Below are 23,547 nucleotides of genomic sequence, written 5' to 3'. Positions count from 1 at the left end.
TTACGAGAACCTGAAAGTCATTTATTCGCGTTGAGTGCGATTAAACAACACCGGAATGAGCCAATTCGCGCTATGCGGACGCTGTCGAGAATTAGGCTTAAAAGCAATACCAATCCCCAAAGATCGTCCTACAGAAGCTAACTACACTAGCATCAGACCATAAGATCTCGGAGTTTGAGCGATTTTCATTTCTCACAAAAATTGAGAAATACTATAGACGACTACTACGTAGGCCTATGGTGGTTCAGAAAATTTTCTTGGCACCACTATTTATAGCAAAATTTGAGACCAACTGCCTGTCTATTGGTCGACAAATTGTGACCAATTGCAGTGCTGAAGAATGCTGGCCTACTATTGGCGGCTGGCTTTCGGCCAATCAAATGTCACCACTAGGGTATAAATAGAGGCGCATTTTTCACAAAATTTGTCAGTTTCACTCGACTACTAGCAGCAGCAACATGACTGGTCGCGGCAAAGGAGGTAAAGGTCTGGGAAAAGGAGGCGCCAAGCGGCACAGGAAGGTGTTGAGAGACAACATCCAAGGTATCACCAAGCCGGCCATTCGTCGTCTGGCTCGCCGAGGCGGAGTGAAGCGTGTTCCTTCCTAATCATATTTATATGATTTGTGATTCTGTCCACAAATAAATAAATTTATTTGTCTGCATATATGGATAGATGGATATATAGATGGCTGGATAGATGGATAGAGGATAGAGAGAGTGTGTGTGTGAGAGAGAGAGAGAGAGAGAGAGAGTGTTTGAGTGAGAGAGTGATAGCAACAGATGTGAGTCAGTGATTGTGAGTCAGACACAAATTACAACAGCCAATAGCCTATTGAAAAAATGTCAACATGAACAAAATAAATGCCACTCACATTTTTTTTTTCATTATTCAATTTTCCCATCATCATTGATAATACAGCATAATGTGAGTGAATTGATAGATTGGGTAATAGACAGATACAACAAATAACAACAGCCTATTTGAATTTTGTGAAAATTATTTGTAAGGAAATTCACTTCTATTTGCTTGTTTTTGTGTGTGTGAGTGCGCGCCAGCCATGGGAACCCAATATTCTAGCAAATAGAGGCAACAACGATTGTCATTGGCTAGCCACCTGACTGTTCATTTTATGGCGCCAAATTCAAATGTGTTTTAAATTGATAGTGAACTGATTATGCACAACCAGCTATCTATACTGGCTTTTCTATTGTTATTATCAACGCGTCTACACTGCATACCCTTTCTACATACAATGTGAGCATAGAATCAACAATAAATGTGCAATAAATACAGATTTTATTAGATATTATTATATGACAACGGCTGTGGATAGGCAACCCGCCACACAGCGCGGGAACAAGTCTACAAGAAAAGCGGCGTTTTTCACATTACAGACATGGTTTTTCACACTGAATTCAATCAAAATTGACTGCGAACCATACCACAAATGTTCTGTTTAATTTACAAGCTATTCAAATGAATAGGAAAGTTTTCACTGCACATTCTTTGTCCTGCATTCAATATCTTGCTTATTTTGTGGACACAACATGCACACTGAGCCCAGTTAAACTGGTGAAAATGACTTTTTCAACTTTTCTTCGATTTCAATTGGAAAAACACTATTCTATTACACTCAGAGGTCGACTGGATGTTCAATAGTATACATTCAGTTACAATTACATGCATATTTGTTTGATTTTCCAACAGAAAAGTGTCTTACTTGTGTACTGTACTAGTGTGTTTGGCTGTGTCTTACTTGTGTACTGTACTAGTGTGTTTGGCTGTGTATTACCTGTGGTCAGCTTTTCGGCTATTATCTAGTTCCAGACCAATAAAAGTGTACAATATTATTGCATGTGTAGATGCGTACTGACATGCTCCAACAGACTCAATAGTATTTTTGCGAATTTCTTTGCACACAATTGATGAATAGTCGATCAAGAGTTGCAGTGTACCGAGTTCGGCCGGGTATGAGAGTGTTTGAACGACTTTTTCAATAGAAAATCACTAATAATTTGGTAGAGAGTTAGTGGGGAGGATATTTTTATTATTCTTCCCAAAGAATGGACATTGATATGTCCAAAGCTCCGCCAATTTATGTAGATGCATAAACATAGAGTATTATCTATATTATTATATTAAATTGCTTTTTCATATCATATACAGTTCTATAGTTATTTTCCTAGTATATTTATGTAAATCATCTATAATTTTGTGTATTGTAAGCTATTGTAATAAGGTATAAGCCAGTATATAGTGTAAATCTACATGAATAAAGTACTCAATCAATCAATCAATCAATCAATCAATCAATAATTACTATATAAACCTATTCAGTTGTCTAGAGAATAGTGTGAGCAATCCAACAATATGATTTGCAGCCTTGTAGCACGAGCGATTGCAAAGTTATAAGCAAAAGAGTGCCGGCCAACAAGCACGAATTTCTGCTGAACTATCACAATTTTTGCTTGCCACCGCTGCAGCTTCCATATCGGTCCGTACAAGTCTATATAGGTCGGTTGTTTTCAATGAATCTCGAAGCTCTCTAATCTCTCACCTTTTACAATGGGAGATATAACAAATGCACTTGAAAATACAAATCCAAAAAAGGCCCCAGGTCTTGATGGTATTTCTGGGAAGGCCATCTTAAATGCGCCTCCAGAGCTAGCCCAACACCTGCTTGTAATTTTCAATTCCATTCTGAACACCCAACACTTCCCCTCAGAATGGAAAAAGAGCAAATTATTCCTGTTCCTAAAGCCAGGAAAACGCTCCACCCTACCATCCAGCTACAGGCCAATCTCCATACCCTTTTTTTTTCTCAAAGCTTTTTGAGAAAATGTTTCTGGAGAAACATATAAGAGATACATTAGATAGTGTGATAAGACCAGAGCAGTTTGGATTTCGTGCAGGTTGTTCAACAACACTGCAACTAATGAAATTCTGCTCTCACTTATCTGATTCTTTCAACAAGAAAGAGCACGTGGCTGCAGTCTTTATAGACTTCAAAGCAGCCTTCGACACTGTGTGGCTGGATGGTCTACTCTATAAACTTTCATCTATCTTTCCACCTTCAACAATAAGACTCTTCAAGTCATACCTTACTAATAGGTATTTTGAAGTTCACAACCGAACCCCATCTTCAGTAAACTCTTCAGCTCTCACCCCAGCAACAGCAGGTGTCCCCCAAGGATCTGTGCTTGGACCTATCCTCTACTCCTTCTTCATCAATGACATGCCATCTCTACCTTCAGTTCAAACAAGTCTATTTGCTGATGACACCACATTCCACTCGAGCAGCATGAATCTGAATAGGGCGGCCAGGAATGTTCAAGAGCAATTAAAACCTGCTTACATCCTGGTGTTCATCCTGGAAGGTAGAGATTAATCCAACTAAATGTGTGGCTGTCGCCTATTCCCGAAAACTTAAACTTCCTCCCACTCTCAAAATCCATGGCCACGCCCTGCCATGGTCCCATACCGTCAAGTACCTAGGTGTAACTCTGGATAGAACACTAACTTTCAAACAACACATTAAACTGAAAATTCAACACTGTCGTGTGCTGTTTGTACAACTATTCCCCCTACTTGTCACCCCTTCACTCCCCCTGAAATTTCGGCTGCTCATATTCACAGCTATCATCAGGGCATACCTGACCTATGCCGCCCCAGTCTGGTTCCCATATCTATCGAAGACCAATAGAAAACGTCTATTTGGCCTTCAAAACAGACTCATAAGAACCATCTGCAACTTTCACTACACAGTGAATAATAGGTTACTCTATGAATATGCCAGTACCCCTCAATTACTCAACTTCATTCAGCTCACATCTCGAAAGCTTCATGATACAGCTTCTATCTCGTGGCGTACATCAATAAGGCAGATGTACGAAATACCACGACCACCTCAAACCCACAAGCCACTCCCATTTCAACAATGGTGGCCTGATTGAAAGTTAGCAGTTGGGCTGTATAGGTGCCAGCAACTGATGTCAGTCAGCCACTGTTCACAGTATTCCATTCCCTAGGAGAGAACCCTTCTCCATTACCACTTCTCCAAAAAAGTAGACTTGGCAGAAAAAAAAAAAACAAAAACAAGACAAAAAACATATATATATATATATACCTATATATACATATTTCAACTTTGAAAATCAAATGAAAATTGAACTAGAATTATTGAATAAATTGAATTAATTGAACTAGAGAAAAAAAATTAGAGAATAATAAATAAATAAAGATAAAATTGCCAAGCTCCACTGAAGGTCTTATATATCAGGAACCCCCAACTTCAGCACTGTTATTACTTTGAGCACTCATAGAGCTCCATAGCTCAAGACACTGCCGAGTTAAGTTGCAATGACTCACCCTAACATGTTCCACCAGTAGCATAGCGTAGCGAATCTCGAAGCTATTGAAAGCAAGTTAGCATCAGCAGCAGCGATACCACTACTGTCTACTCTACTACTCAACAACAAGATGTCAGCCGAGACAGCAACCAGTCCAGCGGCAACGGTCCCAGCCGCGTCCACACCGGCCAAGGCGAAGAAGGCGGCCGCATCGAAAGCAGCAGCCAGCTCCAGAAGCCGCGTGCCAAGCCAGCAACCCGCCAACCGGCTAAATGGTGAATGCTGCTATTGCCGGACTCAAGGAGCGTGGTGGCTCGTCACTGCAGGCGATCAAGAAGTACATTGCTGCCAACTACAAGGCCGACACAGAGAAGCTGGCGCCGTTCATCAAGAAGTACCTGAAGACAGCCGTCGCATCGGGAGCTCTCACCCAGCCGAAAGGCAAGGGTGCCGCCGGCTCGTTCAAGATCGGTGAAGGAAGCAGCAAGGGTGCTGCCCCGAAGCCGGCTAGTGCCAAGCCGAAGTCAGCTCAGCCAAAGAAGAAGAAGCCCACCGCTGCCAGAGCAAAGCTTAAGAAGGCTGTTGCCTTGACTACAAAGAGCAAGGCAACTTCTGCTGCCGCCGGTGAGAAGAAGAAGGCCACAGCTAGCAAGCCAGCCGCCACGAAGAAGAGCAGTGCTGCTGCTTCGGCAGTCAAGTCCAAGTCTCCTAAGGCGAAAAAGGTCACCAAGCCGCCTACCAAGAAGCCCAAGTCGCCAAAGCCGAAGAAGGCAGCCATCGCCAAGAAACCAAAGAAGGCTCCTGTCACTAAGAAGAAGTAAATTCTTCTATGGACCACCAGTGACCTACCACACCACACCAGCCAGCCGAGGGGCCTGCCGCTGTCATTGCAAGCACTTCACATAAAAAAGGCTCTTTTCAGGGCCTCCACTTGCCTTTTATTTTCAATCATCATAAGATATAGTATGATACCAGCAGCACTGAACCACAAAGGCCCTCTTCAGGGCCACCAACACATTTGCCTCCGAGCAGATAACATTGAAGCAGCCCTGCAGCAGGTAAAGAAGAAGTGGGAGAAGAAGGAGTAGGAGGAGTAGAGGATGAACCGTGGGTCGACCCTTCGCTCTGCCATGCGGACCACCCAGAGGGCCACCCACAAACCAGTATCCTCACTTCAGAGGAGGGAGAGACTGACCAAACTAATGGACAGCTCCTCCCCTCGTCTGACAACCACTACGGCGAGAGGGGTGACGCCCGAGTCTTCACCCTCCAACAACAAGTCTAGTGGGGTGACTACAGCCCCCTCCACCCCGCCACCAAGCAGCAACGAACACCCACAGCCGGCCTCTTATGCAGCTACGGTGGCGACACCACCCTCCACCACAGCGCCCACCATTGAAGCAGAGGAGGACCCATTCATCCTCGTCGCGAGGAAGCAGGGACGACAACAAAATAGGGAGAGTGAAGAACAAGCCTCTAATACACTTAACAGGACACCAAGCCAACCTGGCCGAATCACTCAAGAAGGCTGGGTTTAACATACTTATAGTAAAAAATATCACAAGTCGTGGGAGGCCTTGTAGCCTTTTTCTTATCAAATTGAAAAAAGAGGGTGATTTCAAAAAAATATACTCACTCTCATCCATCGGCTCTGTAGAGGTTCAAATTGAACCCTACAGACCAAGGCCCGGCCTACCTCAATGTTTCAAATGCCAGAGGTATGGCCACAGCTCCGTAAACTGTTTTCACACACCCAGATGTGTGAAATGTGGTGAAGACCACACTGCCTCTCAGTGTCAGAGAAATCTGAACACTGAAAAACCCATCTGTATGAACTGTCGGGGCAGTCACACAGCAAACTATTAAGGGTGCCATGTACATCTTCAATTGCTCAACAAGGCCAAGAAGTCGCCTGAAGCTGCCCGGTCAACTGAGACCACTCAGTCGCCGACAGCAGCCACTCAGGCGGCATCCAAGCGTCCGCAAATCGCGGGGCAGTCGCTGAAAGAGGGGAGTGTGGCTATAACTACACCTCCTTCTACTGTGGCTGCTCTCGCGGACGCGGGGAAAAGCTCTGCCCCCTCACCACCTAAACAACATCACAAGGTCACTAAAATAGTGACCAAAACCTACAAACCAGTGGAGAAGAATATATTTCCCTTCTCTCCCCATGGAATGGGTTCCACCTCCGCCCCCTGTCATCTCTCACTCAAACTTCCCCCCTCTACCATCACAACAAGAGCAGCAGCCATCAGCGGCGCTGAAAGAAGGAAGTTTGAAACCCACAACAGAACAGGGACAAAACAGCATTCTGAGCATCTCACAAATGCTCTCAACTTCTTAAGCTCCATCGCCTGCAATCCTGGGAAGAATATCTAACATCTTTGCCATCCCACTCAGCCTGGCAAGCTACCCGAAAACGTCTCAGGAAACAACCCCCAACCTCACCACTTGAGAGCCCAAATGGGCTTATCTTCTCAGAACAAGAGAAAGTGGATGAGTTTGCCTCCCACCTCCAAATTCACTTTTCAAACCCACCCATTCCCCATAGTCGAGAGCTCAACTCCCACTTTAATAAAATAGTCGACAGTGCAAGACCAAACCCCAAATAACCTCCCATTCTTTACAATGGGAGATATAACAACCGCACTTAAAAATACCAATCCAAAAACGGCCCCAGGCCTTGATGGTATTTCAGGGAAGGCCATCTTCAATGCGCCACCAGAACTAGCCCAACACCTGCTTGTAATTTTCAATTCCATTCTGAACACCCAACACTTCCCCTCAGAATGGAAAAAGAGCAAATTATACCATCCAGCTACAGGCCCATCTCCATACCCTGCTTTTACTCAAAGCTTTTTGAGAAAATGTTTCTGGAGAAACACATCAGAGATACGCTAGATAGTGTGATTAGGCCAGAGCAGTTTGGATTTCATGCAAGTTGTTCAACAACTCTGCAACTAATGAAATTCTGCTCTCAATTATCAGACTCTTTCAACAAGAAAGAGCACGTGGCTGCAGTCTTTATAGACTTCAAAGCAGCCTTCGACACTGTGTGGCTGGATGGACTTCTCTATAAACTTTCATCTGTCTTTCCACCCCCAACAGTCAGACTCTTTAAGTCATACCTTACTAATAGGTATTTTCAAGTCCAAATCCGTACCCCCTCTTTAATAGCTTCTTCAGCTCTCACCCCAGCAACAGCAGGTTTCCCCCAAAGATCTGTGCTTGGTCCTATTCTCTACTCCCTTTTCATCAACGAAATGCCAGCTCTACCTTCAGTTCAAACCAGTCTCTTTGCAGACGACACCACTTTCCACTCCAGCAGCATGAATCTCGAGAGGGCGGCCATGAATGTTCAAGAGCAATTAAACCTGCTTACATCCTGGTGTTCATCCTGGAAGGTAGAGATTGATCCAACTAAATGTGTGGCTGTCGCCTTTTCCCGAAAACTTAAACTTCCTCCCACTCTCAAAATCCATGGCCACGCCCTGTCATGGTCCCATACCGTCAAGTACCTAGGTGTAACTCTGGATAGAACACTCACTTCCAAACAACACATTAAAGTGAAAATTCAACACTTTCATGTGCTGTTTGTACAACTATTCCCCCTCCTTGTCACCCCTTCACTCCCCCTGAAATTTCGACTGCTCATATTCACAGCCATCATCAGGGCATACCTGACCTATGCCGCCCCAGTCTGGTTCCCATATCTATCGAAGACCAATAGAAAATGTCTATTTGGCCTTCAAAACAGACTTATCAGGACCATCTGCAACTTTCACTACACAGTGAATAATAGGTTACTCTATGAATATGCCAGTACCCCTCAATTACTCAACTTCATTCAGCCCACATCTCGAAAGCTTCATGATACAGCTTCTATCTCGTGGCGTACATCAATAAGGCAGATGTACGAAATACCACGACCACCTCAAACCCACAAGCCACTCCCATTTCAACAATGGTGGCCTGATTGACAGTTAGCAGTTGGGCTGTAAAGGTGCCAGCAGCTGATCGTCAGTCAGCCACTGTTCACGGTACTCAATTCCCTAGGAGAGAACCCTTCTCCATTACCACCTCTCCCAAAAAAGTAGACTTGGCAAAAAAAAAAAAAAATCATACATATATAAATACATATTTTAACTTTGAAAATTAGATGGAATTGAACTAGAATTAGAATATCAGATATTAATTAATATAAGAAAAAGAAAAATCAGAGAATAATAAATAAATAAAGATAAAATTGCCAAGCTCTACTAAAGGTCTTATATATCAGGAACCCCCAACTTCAGCACTGTTATTACTTTGAGCAGTCATAGAGCTCCATAGCTCATGACACTGCCGAGTTAGGGTGCAATGACTCACCCTAACATGTTCCACCAGTAGCATACCACAACCAGCATCATGTCAGGCAGAGGCAAAGGCGGAAAAGTGAAGGGAAAGGCAAAGTCTCGCTCATCCCGTGCCGGACTCCAGTTCCCAGTCGGTCGTATCCATCGTCTGCTTCGCAAGGGCAACTATGCGGAGCGTGTTGGTGCTGGTGCTCCCGTCTATCTGGCCGCTGTCATGGAGTACCTGGCCGCTGAAGTGTTGGAGTTGGCTGGCAACGCCGCCCGTGACAACAAGAAGACCCGTATCATTCCGCGTCACTTGCAACTGGCCATCAGGAACGACAAGGAGCTGAACAAGCTGTTGTCCGGCGTAACAATCGCACAGGGTGGTGTCCTGCCCAACATCCAGGCTGTCCTCTTGCCGAAAAAGACCGAGAAGAAGGCTTAAGTCTGCTTGCCTTGCTACTGCGCGCGCGCGCATTCGACTCTTGGTGTTGAACCACAAAGGCCCTTTTCAGGGCTAGCAATACATTATTTTCAATTATTATAATATATAATAAATATATTATATATAAAATATATATATATTATATAAAAATATATTAAAAAATATTTCTCTCTTGAAGAATGGAATCACCTGAATGTGTTACGAGATTCTAATTGTATAAGAGTTTTGTTTTCTGATAAAAACATTCCTATTTTCATATTAAATGATGGTGAAAATGGGGTACTTATTGATCTTTTGAATAGAATAAATGATTGGAGTAAATTCAATTACCCTTTGATTATAGGAATTGATTCTTTTAACAATCTTGGTGGAACTTATTTTGATATTCCTGCCACTGAACTCTTGAGTACTGTCATAGGAGCTAGAGATTTGAAGTTTATTCTTTATTATCGAGGTTATTGTGAAATTAATTTTCTTAATATACCTAAGCTATCTGATAGTCCGGGAGTTGAGTACCCTGTAGGATTCTTTGAAGGTAATAATGAACGTGGAGCATTCATAAACTCTATGATTGAATTACGGTCCCTACTTCAAAACACTGATAACGCTAATGCTAAAATATATAAAAATATTCTTCTTAGGATCACGCATAGAAACATGTCAATATCAGGTGATGAACTAATAAGCGTCCTGAATAACAATATGAACATCTATGATAATAATTTGAAAAGATTCCTATTCAAAACAAACTCTAAATACCGAATGGGATATTGCTTGGAGCAGGGTGGAAGTTACGTAGAATTTCAAGAGGATACTTTAAAATTCTCTACTAAAGAACGATATGTTTTAGTCACACGTAATACTACACTTATGCTGAATAGCGAATTAATAAAAACTATAAATAGAATAACTCTTCATGAGTGTAAACTTCCTAAAATAAAGTGGTATGACGGTGTTCCCGGCTGTGGTAAATCTTACTTCATAGTCTCGCATCATGAGCCTGGCAAGGATCTAGTACTCACTCAAACACGGGCAGGTATCAAAGCAATCCGTGAAACTGTCATTGAAAGGTATGGTCGGAAACATTGTAATCGTCTTAAGCTTGATTACAGGACAGTTGGCTCATGTATAATAAATCATAATCAGAATAAAACATACGATAGAGTTTTTATTGATAAAGCTCTACTTATGCATGCGGGTTACATCGGATTTATTGCTAACTTGAGTAAGGCCTCAGAAATGATTGTAGTTGGTGACGCAAACCAAATACCCTATATTGAGAGAAGTAATTATGCCACAAGATGGCATAAAATTTCAGAATTCTGCGAACCTTTTACAAAGCAAACGGTAACTCGTAGATGTCCTATCGATGTTTGTTTTGTCCTTTCCACTGTCTATGAAAATATTACGACGATTAATGGAAGAGCTATCTCAATTCTGCCTACTTACAGAAATGGGGAATACCATCTGATACAACCCGACTCTTTGATATTGACATTCACCCAAGAGGAAAAACTTATGGTGGGTGATACTATAAAGTGGAGAGAGGATGTTGCACTTCACACAATCCATGAAGCACAAGGGCTAACTCATAAAAATGTTATTCTAATCAGAATTAAGTACAAGGAGAATGAAATCTATAACAGCATGCCCCATGCGATTGTCGCTTTGTCTAGACACACTGAAACTTTCAGGTATTCAACAACCAGTCTAGTAGATGATGCTGTGGACAAACTGATTAAGAAACTTAAATTCATAGATAGTGAGGGGCTTGTTAATGGAACAAGGAAAAGAGAAGTGGTCCTGATGATATAAGTTATGAGTGACACTGAAGAAGTTCTGAATATTTTAGAAACAGGAAATGAAACAGATGTAATCGACGATTATTTGAACTATCATTTTCTCGAGGACAGAAATAAAGATGCTGAGTGTTTCAATATTATGTCTATGAATATACGTAGTTTGAATGCTAATTTCGATCAGTTCATTTGCTGCCTCAATGAATTGAAAACTGATATTCACATTATAATATTAACGGAGACCTGGTTGACTGCAGATATGCCGTTCATTTTCAACATTCCTGGATATACGGCAATAAATAAGTTCACTAAACAGAATAAATGTGATGGATTATGCATGTACATAAAAGATTGTATAAGATTCAATGAAGTTTCACTCGATATTACTGATGCTAATGTAGTTAGTGCTGACCTAAGAATTGATGATTTTATTGTGAAGGTGATTGGGGTTTATAGATCACCAAGTAATCAAAATATTGATAATTTTCTTAATAGTCTGAGTAATGGAATCAGTAATATTCCTAATGGAATAAATGTATGTGTGGCGGCAGACATGAATATAAATACACATTCAACTAGTGTTCCTGTTCAAGATTATCTGCATATTTTCAATAGTAATGGCTATAAGTCTTACATAACTGGTGATACCAGAGTAAGAACCACAACAAATTCTTGCATTGACCACATTTTTTATAAAAATTCAGGCAACCATTCTATGTCTATTAAAGGAGCTATATTCAGGACAACCATAACTGACCACTACGCGGTTGTACTGAACTTGGTGAAGGCTCCTATCAATAAGGATAATAGAAAAGTATTGATAAACACATTAACTAGAACCAACTATCATGCACTATTGGAACGCATAAGGAATGAAGATTGGGAAGAAATCTATACCGTGAATGGAAGCATTGACACTATTATGGATAGATTTGTCAATCGTTTGACCAGTCTCATCAACCAATGCAGGAAGGTAAAAGAGATACCTAACAGACTTCGTCCCCTGAAGCCATCATCAGGATATCACCTTCAGGATATCCTGAAGGCATCATAAGATCAATAATCACGCGGGACAAAATGCATTCTAGACTCAGAAGAGATCCTAATAACAATATATTAAAGAATGAATATGAAGTTTATCGTAATGGTTTGAATAAGATCATAAATCATGCAAAGGAAGTCTACTATAAAGGGAAAATTGAAAATTGTAATAACAACAGCATGAAGTTGTGGAAGTGCATAAACGAAGTTATAGGTGAGGACAGTATCAACGACAAGAGTACTGAACTTGATGCTCAATCCCTCAACAATTATTTCACAAATGTGGGTAAATTACAAGCTCAAACTATCAATATCCCTGATAATACTGGTGATCGATTTCCTGAAATACAGATCGATAACACGTTTTTCATGAGACCAACGTGCCCAGCTGAGGTTGAGGCAACTATTAAAAATCTAAAGAACAACTGCAGTCCTGGTATTGATAGTCTAGGTAATATTACGCTGAAGAAAATAGCCAATTTTATATCTCAACCTCTCTCTTTCATTTTTAATAGATGCTTTGAGGAGGAATATTTTCCTGAGCATCTCAAATCAGCCAAAATAAAACCTCTATTCAAACAAGGTGACCCGACTGATCCCTGTATTCATAGACCGATTAGTCTTATCAGCAACCTTGCTAAAATAATGGAGAAACTAATAAAGTCAAGAGTTGTTTCTTTCTTGAATCTCAACAAAATAATCAACAAGAACCAATTCGGTTTCCAAAATCGTAAAAGTACATCTGACGCTCTAATAAAATTCGTCAATACTTTATCTGATAAAATAAACTCCAATAAGAAAACTATTGCAGTCTTCCTGGATATACGCAAAGCTTTTGATACAATACCTCATAATACTTTGTTCAATAAACTGGAGTCCTATGGTTTCAGAGGAGTCTCGCTTAAATTGTTCAAAAGCTATCTGAGTAATAGAACCCAGCCCCTAACCATAAATGATCAATCTAGTGTAACTAACTCAACTTCTTATGGTCTTCCTCAAGGTACTGTACTTCCTCCCATCCTTTTCATACTCTATGTAAATGACTTTTTAAATTTAAGACTTCTAAACTCAACTGTGATATCCTTTGCAGATGATACTGCAGCTATTTTTCACGGTAATTCATGGAATGAAGTTCATACCATAGCTGAAAATAATATGCTTTTAATCAAGAACAAGAAGTGGTTAGATAAGAATACCTTGAGTTTAAATATTGAAAAAACGAATAACATAACTTTCTCTGCAAATAGAGTAGGACAGCCCAACAAGAATCGAGATTTGAGACTCCATTCTCAGTGCAATTTAAACTTGGGTAATTGTGATTGTCCCACCATTAAAAAAGTCAATAATACTAAGTACTTGGGAATCATAGTTGATGAAAACCTTAAATGGGATGTTCATATTAAATACATATGTAGAAAAATTAGATATTTATCTTTCAAATTTTACCAAGTTAACAGAATTCTTAATAAGAACCACCTGAAAATGATGTATCATGCTCTAGTCAAGTCAATTCTGCAGTATGGCATAGTTGTTTGGGGAGGCTGTTTCAACTGTCATATTGCTGAATTATTTGTAGCACAAAAACTGATAATTAAAACTATATTAAGCAAACCCAGGCTCTATCCAACGGATATGGTTTTTAGTGATTTTGAGGTCATGACTATACGTCAATTATACATAAAATCCGTAATTGAGTACTTAATAAAATATAGATCCGATTTTCCTCTCACAATAAACTCTACACTTAATTATTATAATCTAAGGGCCACTGCTAACAAATATGTAACCTATAACACTAATATTGAATGTATAAGGAGGCAGTTAATTTACATAGGTACTAAAATAATAAACCTCATTCCAAATCACTTTCTCATGGACAATAAGATCAGCGGAAAAATTAAACTGGATATAAAAAACTGGACATACAGTAATTTCTTCTTCCATTTAGATACATGACTCGAGATTTCTGCTCCAGCATTTTTTTTCATTTTTCAGTGGACTCGCTTACCTTTATTTTGAGTACCTATTCCTCTGTTTTCTTCCTTCCCCCCATTTCTCCCTTACCTTTTCCCTCATTACTTCTCTTCTCTTCTTTGCCTGCCTATTACATGGGAAACCATAGTTGGCTAGGTATCTTCCTCTCTTTTCTCTTTTCTCTTTTTTCTCTTCTCCAACAGACCCAACCACAAAGCCCATGGTTTTTTATATTTGTGACATTTTATTGTGTTTTATTTGTTTCAAATTCTTTGTAATTTTGTTTTGTCTTGTTATGTGTGTTTTTAATAAATTGAAAATAATATATCAATATTTGTTACTATAGTGGTTGCTGTCTGTCCCCTAGACATATCGGCTTTATTTTCACATAGGTTGTCTGTCTGTCACCCTCTAATTATACACAAATTGGAAATTAGTTGGCCCTTTTCAGGGCCACTGGCTCACTTTACGATTAAGTTCAATGGAACAATTTGATTGACTCTTGTGTCTAGAATAGAGACTTCATGTCAGTGTGCCAACCGATTTTTGAGATGAGAAGAACATGTACTCTCTTACACCTTTCATCAACAATTCTTGTTCTCTGTCACTTACTACAGTTGTGAAATAGAAAAATATCATCCAGTGGCCCTGAAAAGAGGCTTTTTGCACTACCAACTCGTCAAAACACACACGCTCATCTTCTACTCTCACAACTCCAACTAAATGTCCAACTATGTCCAACTTCTTACTGTTCACCGATTGGATACTCATCAGGAACTAATAAGATTTTGATACTGAAAATGTGTTTGTGGCCCTGAAAAGGGCCCTTGTGATTCATACTATATATCTTATGATTGGAATTGGAAGGCAAGTGGAGGCCCTGAAAAGAGCTGTTTTTATGTGGAGTGCTTGCGACGACAGCGGCAGGCCCCTCGGCTGGCTGGAGTGGTAGGTCACTGGTGGTCCGTAGAAGAATTTACTTCTTCTTAGTGACAGTAGCCTTCTTTGGTTTCTTGGCGACGGCTGCCTTCTTCGGCTTCGGCGACTTGGGCTTCTTGGTAGGCGGCTTTGTGACCTTTTTCGCCTTAGGAGACTTGGACTTGGCTGCCGAAGCAGCAGCACTGCTCTTCTTCGCGGCGGCTGGCTTGCTAGCTGCGGCCTTCTTCTTCTCACCGGCGGCAGCAGACGTTGCCTTGCTCTTTGTAGCCGAGGCAACGGCCATCTTGGGCTTTGCTCCGGCAGCAGTGGGCTTCTTCTTCTTTGGCTGAGCTGACTTCGGCTTGGCACTAGCCGGCTTTGGGCCAGCACCCTTGGCTGCTTCCTTCACCGAGATCTTGAACGAGCCGGCGGCACCCTTGCCTTTCGGCTGGGTAAGAGCTCCCGATGCGACGGCTGTCTTCAGGTACTTCTTTATGAACGGCGCCAGCTTCTCTGCGTCGGCCTTATAATTGGCAGCAATGTACTTCTTGATCGCCTGCAGTGACGAGCCACCATGCTCCTTGAGTCCGGCAATAGCAGCGTTCACCATTTCGCCGGTTGGCGGGTGTGCTGGCTTGGCACGCGGCTTCTTGGAGCTGGCTGCTGCTTTCGATGCGGCCGCCTTCTTCGCCTTGGCCGGTGTGGACGCGGCTGGGACCGTTGCCGCTGGACTGGCTGCTGTCTCGGCTGACATCTTGTTGTTGAGTAGTAGAGTAGTAGTGGTATCGCTGTTGCTGCTAACTTGCTTTCAATAGCTTCGAGATTCATTGAAAACAACCGACCTATATAGACTTGTACGGACCGATATGGAAGCTGCAGCGGTGGCAAGCCAAAATTGTGATAGTTCAGCAGAAAATCGTGCTTGTTGGCCGGCACTCTTTTGCTTATAACTTTGCAATCGCTCGTGCTACAAGGCTGCAAATCATATTGTTGGATTGCTCACACTATTCTCTAGACAACTGAATTTGAAAACGTTCAAACACTCTCATACCCGGCCGAACTCGGTACAATGCAACACTTGATCGACTATTCATCAATTGTGTGCAAAGAAATTCGCAAAAAATACTATTGAGTCTGTTAGAGCATGTCAGTACCATCTACACATGCAATAATATTGTACACTTTCATTGGTCTGGAACTAGATAATAGCCGAAAAGCTGACCACAGGTAATACACAGCCAAACACACTAGTACAGTACACAAGTAAGACACTTTTCTGTTGGAAAATCAAACAAATATGCATGTAATTGTAATTGAATGTATACTACTGAACATCCAGTCGACTTCTGAGTGTAATAGGATAATGTTTATCCAATTAAAATTGAAGAAAATTTGAGAAAGTCATTTTTACCAGTTTAACTGGGCTCAGTGTGGATGTTGTGTCCACAAAATAAGCAATATATTGAATGCAGGACACAGAATCTGCAGTGAAAGCTTTCCTACTTATTTGAATAGCTTGTAAATTATACAGAACATTAATTTGTGGTATGGTTAGCAGTCAATTTTGATTGAATTCAGTGTGAAAAATCATGTCTGTTATGTGAAAAACGCCGCTTTTCTTGTAGACTTGTTCCCGCGCTGTGTGGCGGGTTGCCTATCCACAGCCGTTGTCATATAATAATATCTAATAAAATCTGTATTTATTGCACATTTATTGTTGATTCTATGCTCACATTGTATGTAGAAAGGGTATGCAGTGTAGACGCATTGATAATAACAATAGAAAAGCCAGTATAGATAGCTGGTTGTGCATAATCAGTACACTATCAATTTAAAACACATTTGAATTTGGCGCCATAAAATGAACAGTCAGCTGGCTAGCCAATGACAATCGTTGTTGCCTCTATCTGCTAGAATATTGGGTTCCCATGGCTAGCGTGCGCTCACTCACACACAAACAAGCAAATATAAGTGAATTTCCTTACAAAAAATTCTCACAAAATTCAAATTGGCTGTTGCTATTTGTTGTATCTGTCTATTACTCAATCTATCAATTCACTCACATTATGCTGTATTATCAATGATGGAAAAATTGAATAAATGAAATAACAAAAATATAAGTGGCATTTATTTTGTTCATGTTGACAGTATTTCAATAGGCTATTGGCTGTTGTTATTTGTGTCTGTCTCACAATCACTGACTCACATCTGTTGCTATCACTCTCTCACTCACACACACTCTCTCACTCTCTCTCTCACACTCTTTCTATCGATCTATCTATCTATCTATCTATGCATCTATCAGGCTATGTATATATCCAGACAAATAGATTTATTTATTTGTGGACAGAATCACAAATCATATAAATATGATTAGGAAGGAACAACAGGCTTGGCCCAAATCCCCAAATTTTGATAAATAATAATAAAATGTCCAAAAAATAGGTTATGTTTCTACTGTAAAACGTTATTATGTATGATATTATTGTATGATCATTGAAAAAAGATGAAAAAAAAAAATTGAAGTAGCATAAGTATGAGAAAAAAAACTTCCAAGTAGTAATGACAAGAATTCGACTACAAACATCATGAGTGCAGAGTGTTATAGAAGGACAAGATTATTGTTAACATAGTTAATTAAAAGTCATCAACAAACACTCCTACATAATAATATTATTGACAAATTAGTTGCAACAGACTAGGCGAGACTGAAGGTTTGAAAAGTGTTTTGGCGGCCCTGAAAAGGGCCTTTTTGCTGTAGAAGAGTGCAGCGTGAATGGTGAAGACGCGTGCGCGGCAGCAGTCCAATAGTGTGTTGTGCTGGCTGGCTGGCTCAAACTCCGAATCCGTGCAGTGTACGTCCCAGACGTTTCAACGCGTAGACTACATCCATAGCGGTGACAGTCTTGCATTCGGCGTGCTCTGTGTAGGTGACAGCGTCACGAATCATGTTCCCCAGGAATACCTTCAGCACACCGCGTGTCTCTTCGTAGATGAGACCCGAGATACGCTTCACTCCGCCTCGGCGAGCCAGACGACGAATGGCCGGCTTGGTGATACCTTGGATGTTGTCTCTCAACACCTTCCTGTGCCGCTTGGCGCCTCCTTTTCCCAGACCTTTTCCTCCTTTGCTGCGACCAGTCATGTTGCTGCTGCTAGTAGTCGAATGAAACTGACAAATTTTGCGGTAAATGCGCCTCTATTTATACCCTAGTGGTGACATTTGATTGGCCGAAAGCCAGCCGCCAATAGTAAGCCAGCATTGATCAGCACTGCAATTGGTCACAATTTGTCAGACAGGCAGTTGGTCTCAAATTTTGCTATAATTAGTGGTGCCAAGAAAATTTTCTGAACTACCATAGGCCTACGTAGTAGTAGCAGCAGCAGCAGCAGCAGCAGCAGCAGCAGCAGCAGCAGCAAGCAAGCAAGCAAGCAAGCAAGCAGTACAATGGCTCGTACCAAGCAGACAGCAAGGAAATCAACAGGCGGTAAGGCGCCCAGGAAGCAGTTGGCAACGAAAGCTGCCCGCAAGAGTGCTCCGGCCACCGGTGGTGTGAAGAAGCCGCATCGTTACAGGCCTGGCACAGTGGCTCTGCGAGAAATTCGTCGGTACCAGAAGAGCACTGAACTGCTTATTCGTAAGCTGCCATTCCAGCGCCTTGTTCGTGAGATCGCACAGGACTTCAAGACTGACCTGCGTTTCCAGAGCTCGGCTGTTATGGCTCTGCAGGAGGCAAGCGAAGCCTACTTGGTTGGCCTGTTTGGAGACACCAACTTGTGCGCTATCCACGCCAAGAGAGTGACTATCATGCCGAAAGACATTCAGTTGGCCAGGCGTATTCGTGGAGAACGTGCTTAGATGACAACACACGCGGCAATATCATGTTATTGGCTGCTGGTGCTGTGCAATGCAACGCGCACTCACGCCAACAACGGTTCTTTTCAGGGCCAGTAGACGATAATTTTCTCATTGGATGAAAGTAGTATAAAAAGGCAGGTTCTGGGACACAAGTGTCCCAGAACCCGCCTTCACCTCAAGGTCAACCAGGTCTACCAAACTCTGGACCCTAAACTCTGAACTCAAATGTCCTGCATCATTGAAAATGTCTGTCAACGAGATAATACCATGATTATGTAGTTCCTCCTCCTCAAGCTCAATCACTGCATCCCACAGACATAGCTCACTGTTTGACAACATGTAGCAGTAGACGGAATACCTCTCAGTGCTGACAAGCCGTCTTATACCAAACAGAGAAAAGTGGTGGTGGTGGTGGCATTGTATATGTCAAACTATTGGTTAGAGGAAGAATTTGAGAATCCCAACATAGATTTGAATTATAAAATTAGAATCAAGCTAAATTTTTTTGAAATATACACCCAGTAGGAATAAGGGAAGAGTTATTTTCTGTATCTGATTGACATAGATATGCCTTGATGTTTGTATAATAATTAAAAAAATAAAGAAAATTATTGTAACCTTGTGTGTTATCTTTTGTTTCCTATTCTATCCTATCCAAAGATACAAATTTCCAATAAGATGAAATTGAGACTCAATTCTGAAAGTCAAGTATTATTTATTTAGTAAATGCACTCAGCATTGGTTACAGTGCAAACAGATAACAGTGGATGTGAACCTCACTTTCACATTTTTAGTCAACTCACAAGGATGCCTACAATAGAGGTATGTGTAACTCAGCTTTACACTTTGCACTCAAGTTTAATTATAGATGTCAGACTGCCTACATTTGGCATTGTGAGATGACTTATCAAACAAGGGAAATTGTAAATAATTGATTGCAAAACATTGTGCAATTGGTATGAGGATTGTATAGTGATAGTTTTGTGTGACTCTCACTCTCTCTCTCTCACTCACTGTCTCACTCCCTCATCCACTGTTCACTCACTGATCACTCACTGTTCACTCTCTTTCTCTCTCACTACCTATCTGTCACTCTCTCACTCTCAGCCCTACAGTGAGAACATTATTGAGATGTATAGGCATAGTTGAGAGATGACATCATACATACTTGTTGGAACAGGATGCTGATAAAGACTGGTGGCCATTGGTCATGTGACTGTGGGAGGTGGAGTGGGGGTCGTTGAAACAGCCTTTGTTGAAAGTATAGTAAGGTGATTTCTTACCTATATGATGATAAAGATAAAAGTAATCCAAAACAAATACACGAAAATTACACATACCCGTACTGGTGGCACGACTGCACAAGACACAATGTCCCACTCCTTGCAGAACAACTCCTTTTATAGCCCCCAGTTAAGGATCCCCAGTGATTTATTTCCCATTTATTCCCGATTTTATGTTTTTTTTTGTTTTTTTTTTAATTTTTTTTTTATTTTTTTTTTTAATTTTTTTTTTTAATTTTTTTTTTGAGGTTAGGTTTGATTGACTTGGGTGACCTTGAGGTTAGGTTTGGTCGACTTGGGTGACCTTGAGGTTAGGTTTGGTTGACTTGGGTGACCATGAGGTTAGGTTTGGTCGACTTGGGTGACCTTGAAGTGAAGGGGGACTCTGGCACACTTGTGTGCCAGAGTCCTCCTTGTTATACTACTGATGAAAATCTGCTACTGCTTCTCAAAACCTAATAATGTGTTTGATTTGCTCTAGAGTTTGTAGTCTAAGAGATTCATGATGCTCTTCTTCCCTTCACTATCAATCATAATGCTTCTTGTGTTTGTGTCTCTAGATAATCACTGCTGCTGGCCCTTTTTAGGGCCACTGACACTCTTATCAATTTATTATGTCGGGATATCGTTCAGAGAGCTGTTTCCCATTTTTCTCTCTATTGCTGGTGCAATCACTCAATTTGAGTTGGTTGGTGCTGTTTTTTCATACACACTGTTTGGAGACCAAGGCTCTTTTCAGGGCCACTGAGACAAAAATTGTTGAAAGGAAATTGTTGTATTATTAACTGATCAAACATGAACATTAATTATTTTTGCCAGTAGGCTTTGTAGTCTTCATGTTTGACGCAACAAGTGAAAATAGAACTTTCACCACTCATGTGAAAATTGTTTGTTGTTGAAAATTTGTGGAAATGTGCGAGTGGCCCTGAAAAGAGCCAACTCGCTATATCAGACTATATTTCTCTCTACTTCGCACTCAGAAGAGACACACTGTCACTGTTACACACAGTGTATCAATCAATATAATAGCATAGTCATCACACTTGTGAGGCGCATGACGGTAGCAAATAAATAAAATCATATTATTTCCATTTTGAAAATCAAACAGCTATTGGCCCTGAAAAGGGCCCTTGACGCTTGTATGCGGTACACTTGTTGTTGGTAGGCGTGGCATGCTAGTCGGCGGCGAGCGCACACACACAAACTCTCTATTTGGAGCTGGTGTACTTGGTGACAGCCTTGGTTCCTTCACTGACTGCGTGCTTGGCCAGTTCACCGGGCAGCAGAAGATGCACAGCGGTCTGGATCTCCCGGCTGGTGATGGTTGAACGTTTGTTGTAGTGAGCCAGTCGGCTTGCCTCGGCCGCGATGCGCTCGAAAATGTCGTTGACAAAGCTGTTCATGATCGACATCGCCTTGGACGAGATACCGGTGTCTGGGTGAACTTGCTTCAGCACCTTGTAGATGTACACGGCATAGCTCTTCTTCCTCTTGCGTTTCTTCTTCTTGTCTCCCTTGACAATGTTCTTCTGCGCCTTGCCGGACTTCTGCTCAATAGGGTGCTAGTCCACGAGTGTGTTCAGTTGACGACTGACTGGTGGGTGGAACAGGTGAGTGAATCACCCTAATTGGCAGTGCCTTAGGCTGGTTTGCCTTATGACTGCTCATAGCATTAACAGAACTAAAAATTTTGGTTTGCTCCGAGATAATAGACCTCAAGTGAATGTGGCTTTTTTTTTCTTTAAGATATAATATAATATGTTTTGTAATATCAAGTTTTGTAATATGGAATAGTTGTAAAATGCATCACCGAATGATTGAATAGTCAGTTATAATATTGAATATTTGTAATATATTTGTATCTATGAATATTTATCTATTTTTCATTTATGTATATATTTGTCCATTTGACAAGTGTGATGGAGATGGGTTCACCTCATGGGAATACGAGCTGTTTACAATGGTGACCTTAACGTCAAGTTGCTGAACATCAGTCTGGCCACCATTGTTGAAAAGGGAGTGGCTTTTTGGTTTCAACTGGTCGTGGTATCTCGTACATCTGCCTTACTGATGTACGCCACGACGTTGATGCAGTGTCATGAAGTTTTCTTGATGTGAGCTGAATGAAGTCAATCAGTTGGGGAGTGGAGACATATTCATAGAGTAGCCTATTGTTCACTGTATAGTGAGAGTTGCAGATGGTTCTTATGAGTTTGTTTTGAAGGCCAATAGTCGTTTTATATGGTCTTTGATGGTATGGGAACCAGACAGGGGCGGCATAGGTATGTGCCTGATGATAGCTGTGAATATGAGCAGCCGAAACTTTAGCGGGAAAGAGGGGATGATAAAAAGAGGGAATAGTTGTCCAAACAGCACACGACAGTGTTGTATTTTCACGTCAATGTGTTGTTTGAAGGTAAGGTTTCTGTCCAGAGTAACACCTAGATACTTGACGGTAGGGGACCATGGCAGGGCGTGGCCATGGATTGTGAGAGTGGGAAGAAGTTTACATTTTCTGGAAAAGGCGACAGCCACACATTTATTTGCATTTATCTCTACCTTCCAGGATGAACACCAGGATGTGAGCAGGTTCAACTGCTCTTGAACATTCCTGGCCGCCCTCTCGAGATTCATGCTGCTGGAGTGGAAAGTGGTGTCATCTGCAAAGAGACTGGTTTGAACTGAAGGTGGAGCTGGCATGTCGTTGATGAAAAGGGAGTAGAGAATAGGACCAAGCACAGATCCTTGGGGGACACCTGCTGTTGATGGAGTGAGAGCTGGAGAAGCTATTGAAGAGGGGGTAAGGATTTGGACTTGAAAATACCTATTAGTAAGGTATGACTTGAAGAGTCTGACTGTTGGGGGTGGAAAGACAGATGAAAGTTTATAGAGGAGTCCATCCAGCCACACAGTGTTGAAGGCTGCTTTGAAGTCTATAAAGACTGCAGCCACGTGCTCTTTCTTGTTGGAAGAGTCTGATAAATTGAGAGCAGAATTTCATTAGCTGCAGAGTTGTTGAACAACTTGCACGAAATCCAAACTGCTCTGGCCTAATCACACTATCTAGCGTATCTCTGATGTGTTTCTCCAGGAACATTTTCTCAAAGAGCTTTGAGAAAAAGCAGGGTATGGAGGTGTTCAGTTGAACCAGTGCTGCTCTATTTATTGACTTTGTGTGGAAACATTGTCGACCAATAGAATGCTTGTATTCAACTATTGGCTGTGATTGCTACCAATCATGTCACGTCTACTCTAATTAGTCGAAATTCGTGCCACACATTGCCTATAGATAGGTGCCGATTTCCAACAGATTTTCATAGTCAGGCTCGAGACTCCGAGCAGGTAGGAACAGAGCAGCACAAAAGAAGAAGCAGTAGAGAAGAAGAAGAAGAAGAAGAAGAAGAAGACGAAGAATAAGAAGACGGCTAGTGGGGATGAGCACAATGAACCGTGCGCTCACTCTACGGTCAGGCAGGACCACCCACACGGCTCAGCACAAAAACAGGCCCTCCCTACAGGACAGCTCAACCCCGCGTCCA

At 41.5% G+C, this 23,547-nt stretch overlaps 5 protein-coding genes and 1 pseudogene across 5 annotated transcripts; 3 read left to right on the top strand and 3 right to left on the bottom strand.

Moving 5' to 3' along the window:
• The first annotated feature begins 4,416 nt into the window (after positions 1-4,416).
• Positions 4,417-5,173, top strand: LOC120352962 (annotated as a pseudogene).
• Positions 5,174-8,749: 3,576 nt separating this feature from the next.
• On the top strand, positions 8,750-9,205 carry LOC120353131 (histone H2A-like). The gene has a single exon (XM_039435825.1). The coding sequence runs from the start codon at positions 8,760-8,762 to the stop codon at positions 9,132-9,134; it is 375 nt and encodes a 124-aa protein (XP_039291759.1). The 5' UTR covers positions 8,750-8,759; the 3' UTR covers positions 9,135-9,205.
• A 5,664-nt stretch (positions 9,206-14,869) lies between these two features.
• LOC120352961 (histone H1-like) lies at positions 14,870-15,620 on the bottom strand. Its single transcript, XM_039435322.1, has one exon. The coding sequence runs from the start codon at positions 15,618-15,620 to the stop codon at positions 14,925-14,927; it is 696 nt and encodes a 231-aa protein (XP_039291256.1). The 3' UTR covers positions 14,870-14,924.
• Positions 15,621-17,699: 2,079 nt separating this feature from the next.
• Positions 17,700-18,014, bottom strand: LOC120352960 (histone H4-like). Its single transcript, XM_039435321.1, has one exon. It carries the CDS (start codon positions 18,009-18,011, stop codon positions 17,700-17,702), a length of 312 nt encoding a protein of 103 aa, XP_039291255.1. The 5' UTR covers positions 18,012-18,014.
• Positions 18,015-18,274: 260 nt separating this feature from the next.
• Positions 18,275-18,725, top strand: LOC120353130 (histone H3-like). Its single transcript, XM_039435824.1, has one exon. The coding sequence runs from the start codon at positions 18,315-18,317 to the stop codon at positions 18,723-18,725; it is 411 nt and encodes a 136-aa protein (XP_039291758.1). The 5' UTR covers positions 18,275-18,314.
• A 2,456-nt stretch (positions 18,726-21,181) lies between these two features.
• On the bottom strand, positions 21,182-22,708 carry LOC111057018 (histone H2B-like). Its single transcript, XM_039435320.1, has 2 exons — positions 22,568-22,708; positions 21,182-21,555 (listed from the first exon to the last, which is right to left on the bottom strand). The coding sequence occupies exons 1-2, from the start codon at positions 22,706-22,708 to the stop codon at positions 21,217-21,219; spliced, it is 480 nt and encodes a 159-aa protein (XP_039291254.1). The 3' UTR covers positions 21,182-21,216.
• Positions 22,709-23,547: the final 839 nt, after the last annotated feature.

This window comes from Nilaparvata lugens, chromosome 9 (assembly GCF_014356525.2).
Source record: "Nilaparvata lugens isolate BPH chromosome 9, ASM1435652v1, whole genome shotgun sequence".
Taxonomy (NCBI): Eukaryota; Metazoa; Arthropoda; class Insecta; order Hemiptera; family Delphacidae; genus Nilaparvata; species Nilaparvata lugens.
This window is presented reverse-complemented; position numbering and strand designations above follow the sequence as displayed.